The 5,616-nt window shown below is 41.8% G+C and overlaps 1 protein-coding gene across 1 annotated transcript in view; it reads left to right on the top strand.

Moving 5' to 3' along the window:
• The window catches only part of LOC108522018 (GON-4-like protein), a gene marked incomplete at its 3' end in the record, with an annotated part of 73,943 nt that extends 70,688 nt beyond the window's left edge, over positions 1-3,255 (top strand). Inside the window, exons 19-20 of the mRNA XM_017862117.1 lie at positions 1,129-1,273; positions 3,105-3,255. Of these exons, the coding sequence (XP_017717606.1) occupies positions 1,129-1,273; positions 3,105-3,255 (296 nt within the window). The remainder of the gene's footprint in view (positions 1-1,128; positions 1,274-3,104) is intronic.
• Between the last annotated feature and the right edge of the window lie 2,361 nt (positions 3,256-5,616).

Raw genomic sequence — 5,616 nt, 5'->3', positions numbered from 1 at the left:
AAAAAAAAAAAAAAAATCAACTAACTTTATTTACCATACTGACTGCAGCGTAAGTGATATCTCCATTCTGAATGAAATGTTGACTTGGGAGTTACGCATAACTTAGAGATTATACATTTGCCGTGTTCAGTATTATAAAGAAATTTGCAGGTTTAGATTCTACCTTGCTTTGGTTTAGTATTTTTTGAGAAAATATTTGCTATATACTTAAGCCAAATATTTGCTTCTGATTTGTTTCCTCATTTAGCAAATTAGTTGTGGTTTGTTCTGGATTTGTGTTTGTCTTTGGATTGTATTTTAAATCTCTGAGTCTTATCGTTAAGTTGAATATAGTTGTATTTAAGTGTATTATATCGTAGACACAGATCCCAAACTACTTTAATAGCTGTATTAACTGATATGAAATGGTAATGAAAACTTGATTTAACACCAAATTATAATAATATCTTACACATCTGTTGACCTGTTGCTTTCTTCTGGGGATATAAAAATAACACTTATGGAAAGAGAAATACGGATATAGTAGTTTTGTCTTTAGAATTGCAGAAGTTCCTGAAAGTGAGAGGCTGAGAGAGGGAGAGAGAAATGAATGAGACTGAATTGTCTCATTCCTTTTGTGGTTCTTTTGTTCCCAATCTCAGAAGGAATCTGGGAGAACTTAATGAAAGTTAAGTAAGAATCAAATAAAAGTAAAATTTGGAATACCAGATTTGTGAGGGAGATTAAAGAAGTTGGAATCTTATTCTGGAAGAAAGAAAGCATTGTTGAAGGTCTCTTATCCTTTGAGGATTTAAGAGGGGAAGGAGGTAAAACATTTTTTTTGAGCATACACTATTGCCAGCACCTTTTATTACTAGGTGCTTTTTAAGTGTTTGTTTTACTTAGTGAATAAAGTGTTCCACGTAAGAAAGAATAAGAGTCAACTTTTATTGCCATTGAATGGGACTCCCTTTAGATATAATGTTAGCTTAAGAAAGACTGTGGAAACTCTTTGGGGAGTGGTGGGCAGATGGGAGGGAAATCCAGTTAGATAAGGACAGCTCTACCTAAATGCAAAATGCATTCACAGGCTTTTGAAGCCCTCTTTTGTCTTAGAAGTTGATTTATCTGAGATTTATTTTCTTATAGCCAATGAATTTCCCTGTTTGCCAAAGCAAGTGGCTTGGATCCTGGCCACAAGCAAGGTTTTCATGTATCCAGAGTTACTTCCAGTGTGTTCCCTGAAGGCAAAGAATCCCCAGGATAAGATCGTCTTCACCAAGGCTGAGGACAAGTAAGTGTTTACTCTGGGGGATCAAAACAGCAGAATATCCCAAGGAGAAGACATAGTTCCTTTGAGGAGTTTAGGGGAAGTAAGATTTGTATAATAAAACATGGACACAAAAGACAAAAGGAAGAGCAGTATAGATAAGCAGAGCCTTCTAGAACATGCTTGTTCTAGCAGTGCCAAATAACTGCTTTTTGGGGGAATGTCACACACATTTTTAAAGCATTTTAGACCGGTCATGGTTTCTCCCACCTGTAGTCCCAACACTTTGAAAGGCCAAGGCGGGAGGTTCACTTTTATTTTATTTTATGTTATTTATTTATGTAGAGACAGGATCTTACTCTGTCACCCAGGCAATCACAGCTCACTGCAGCCTTGAACTCCTGAGATCAAGTGATCCTTGCACCTCAGCCTCCACGGAGCAGCCGGGACCACAGGCGTGTGCCCCCATACATGGCTCATTTTTTTGTGTGTGCAGATGAGGGTCTCTCTGTGTTATCCAGGCATCTTTCAATCTCCTGGACTCAAGGCATCCTCCCACCTTGGCCTCCCAAAGTGCTGGGATTATAGGCGTGAGCCACCACACCCACCAGATTATGAACATTTTTATGGCTGTTTGTGTGTATTGCCACACTGTTATCAGCACATATGTATATATGCAACCACGATTATGTTGTTAGAGGGTAGTATTGGTGCCGGTTTAAGTTGTCTGACAGGGTACCTATTCATATTGTATTAGTTTTATTAGAATCATTCTCCTTCCTTTGTATTCTCTTTGAAGTTCCTTTGTGTTGTTAGTATACAGCTCATCATGATACAGCTCATCATGATCTCACGTTTATTAATGATTTATGCCTAGTTTCTTATGTTCCCACGTAATTGTGAAGTATTTGATTTTTTTTTAAATGGAGTCTCACTCTTGTCACCCAGGCTGGACTGCAGTGATGCGATCTTGGCTCACTGCAACCTTCGCCCTCTAGGTTCAAGCAATTCTCCTGCCGAAGTAGCTGGGATTACAGGTGCCCACCACTATACCTGGCTATTTTTTGTATTTTTAGTAGAGACGGGGTTTCATCATGTTGGCCAGGCTGGTCTCGAACTCCTGACCTCAAGTGATCTGCCTGCCTCGGCATCCCAAAGTGCTGGGATTACAGATGTGAGCCATTGTGCCTGGCCTTATTCTTATTCATAATGCTTAATCAGTACTCACTAAGCATCTGAAATTTTCTATTGAGTAGTCACCAACTTGTACAAGAATTAGATTTAAAAAAAGTAGATTGGCCAGGCATGGTGGCTCATACCTGTAATACCAGCACTTTGAGAGGCAGGAGGATTGGTTGAGGCCAGGAGTTTAAGATCAGCCAGGGCAACAAAGTGAGAACTGGTCTCTACAAATAATGGAAGAAAAAAATTAGCCAGGCATGGTGGTGAACGTCTGTGGTCACAGATACTCGGGAGGCTGAAGTGCGAGAATCGATTGAACCCAGGCATTCAAGGCTGCAGTGCACTGTAATCATGCCACTGCTCTCCAGCCTGGACAACAGAGCAAGACCCTGTCTGAAAAAATGAAAAAGTAGATTGGGTCACACACCATGGCTCATGCCTGTAATCCCAGCACTTTGGGAGGCTGAGACTGGAGAATCGTTTCAGCCTAGGAAGTAGAGGCTGCAGTGGGCTGCGATTGTGCCACTGCACTCTGGCCTGGGTGACAGCGTGAGACCTTGTCTTAAGAAAAAAATAAAAAAGAAAGAGTAGATTGTAAAATGTGTTAGTTTGGGGAGGCCCTTTAGAAGGAAGGACTGTGAAGTGAGATTTAGTGTCATTGCTCCTTTCTCAGTTTGTTAGCTTTAGGACTGAAGCATTTTGAAGGAACTGAGTTTCCTAATCCTCTAATCAGCAAGTACCTTCTAACCTGCAAAACTGCGCACCAGCTGACAGTGAGAATCAAGAACCTCAACATGAACAGAGCTCCTGACAACATCATTAAAGTGAGTGTTTCCTGCATGCACCATACAGGCACCTCACCAATGTGTACTCATTCTTTTCTCTTGTTATTCTCAAAGAAAAGAGGAAACTTCTTTTATCTAAAGCACTGACAGTATTCCACTTACATGCTTTTTTTTTTTTTTTTTTTTTGGTCAGACAGACTCTTGCTCTGTCACTAAGGCTGGAGTACAGTGGCGTGATCTTGGCTCACTGCAGTCTTTACCTCCCAGGTTCAAGTGATTCTCCTGCCTCAGTGTCTCTCCTGCCTTAGCATCCCAAGTAGCTTGGATTACAGGCATGCACCACCATGCCTGGCTAATTTTTGTATTTTTAGTAGAAACGAGGTTTCACCATGTTGGCCAGGCTGGTCTCAAACCTCAGACCTTAAGTGATCCACCCGCCTTGGCCTCCCAAAGTGCTGGGATTACAGGCGTGAGCCACTGCACCCGATTTCTTCTTTTTTATTTAGATATTTATTTATGTTGTGTTTTTATTTAATTTTATTTTTATTTATTGAGACGGAGTTTTTGCTCTTCTTGCCCAGGCTGGAGTGCAACAGCATGATCTCGGCTCATCGCAACCTCTGCCTCCCAGGTTCAAGCGATTCTCCTGCCTCAGCCTTCCCAAGTAGCTGGGATTATAGGCATGCGCTACCAAGCCCAGCTAATTTTGTATTTTTAGTAGAGATGGGGTTTCTCTGTGTGGGTCAGGCTAGTCTTGAACTCCCGACCTCAGGTGATCAGCCCACCTCGGCCTCCCAAAGTGCTGGGATTACAAGCGTGAGCCACCATGCCCGGCCTATGTTGTGTTTTTAGAGACAGTTTCTTGCTCTGTCATCCTGTCTGGAGTCCATTAGCACAGTCATAGGTCACTGTAGCCAAAAACTCCTGGGTTCGAGTGATCCTTCCACTTCAGCCTTCCAAGTAGCCTGGAGTACAGGCACATTTCACCAAGCCTAGCTCATTAGTTTATTTTGTGTAGGGATGCTGTGTCACTTTGTTGCCCAGACTGGTCTTGAAGTTTTGACAACTGTCAGTCTGCCTGCCTCAGCTTGGCCTCCTAAAGTGTTGGGATTACAGGCGTGAGCCACTATGCCCAGCCTTTTGTTTTGTTTTGTTTTTGTTTTTTTCTTGAGATAGGCTTTTACTCTGCTACCCAGGCTGGAGTACAGTGGCATCATAGCTCACTGTAACTTCGAACACTTGGGCTCAAGCATTCCTCCCACCTCAGCCTCCCAAGGAACTGGGATTATATGCATGAGCTATATTGCTAGCGTATTAAAAAAAAATTTTTTTTTTTTTCAGAAATGGAATGTCCCTATATTGCCCAGGCTAGTCTACAATTTTTCGCCTTAGGCAGTTCTCCTGTCTCAGCCTCTAATTGCTACTTCCTGGTATATTGGATTTAGGCCTTATTTATTAACCATTAACCATAAGCCAGGGAAGTTGAGGATTTATCTGTCTCCTCACTCCCTTGCTCCCACCACAAACATGCACATTTTCTGCTCTCCAATCTCCTCACTAGTAAATATGTCACAATTTTGGTTAGGTTGTATTCAGGGTTTACACTGTAAAATTTTAAGGACTGTATAAATGCTTTTCACATCTGAGCTTTGTTATTGTAATACCTTGCCTTTCCTGCTGAACATTTTGTTTCTCTTGGAGTAAATAATCACATTTTTTTAGGGGAATGGGGCTGGACTTGATTTTATTATGTAATTATTCCCAGATCAACAGTAAAGGTTACTTAAATTTTCTTAATCTCCTTTCAGTGTGTCTGGCCTTCTAGATATTCCGTCATTTTCATCTTGAAGGAATTGCTCCCTGAGCCCTCTGACACTATTCTACTCTAAGCGTGTTGCCCTTTGGGCTTGCTGCACTGATGTCTTCTTGGACTTTCTCTTCACTATAATCCTGGGGATTATTTTTGCCTCTTACTGTGTTGGATCTTCTTATTTCCTGAATTCTACATCTTTGTTTTTGTTTTACTTCCTTCCCTCAGTGGAACACATTCTTGTAGCATTTTTTTTTTTAATTTTTTTTTTTTTTTTTTTTTTTTTTTTTTTTTTTGAGACGGAGTCTCGCTCTGTTGCCCAGGCTGGAGTGCAGTGGCCGGATCTCAGCTCACTGCAAGCTCCGCCTCCCGGGTTTATGCCATTCTCCTGCCTCAGCCTCCCGAGTAGCTGGGACTACAGGCGCCCGCCACCACGACCAGCTAATTTTTTGTATTTTTAGTAGAGATGGGGTTTCACCGTATTAGCCAGGATGGTCTTGATCTCCTGACCTCGTGATCCACCCGCCTCGGCCTCCCAAAGTGCTGGGATTACAGGCGTGAGCCACCACACCTGGCCTATTCTTTTTTTT

Source organism: Rhinopithecus bieti, unplaced genomic scaffold (assembly GCF_001698545.2).
Source record: "Rhinopithecus bieti isolate Rb0 unplaced genomic scaffold, ASM169854v2 scaffold_64010, whole genome shotgun sequence".
Classification (NCBI taxonomy): Eukaryota; Metazoa; Chordata; class Mammalia; order Primates; family Cercopithecidae; genus Rhinopithecus; species Rhinopithecus bieti.
Note: the sequence above shows the minus strand (reverse complement) of the source record. Positions and strands in the feature narration are given on the sequence as shown.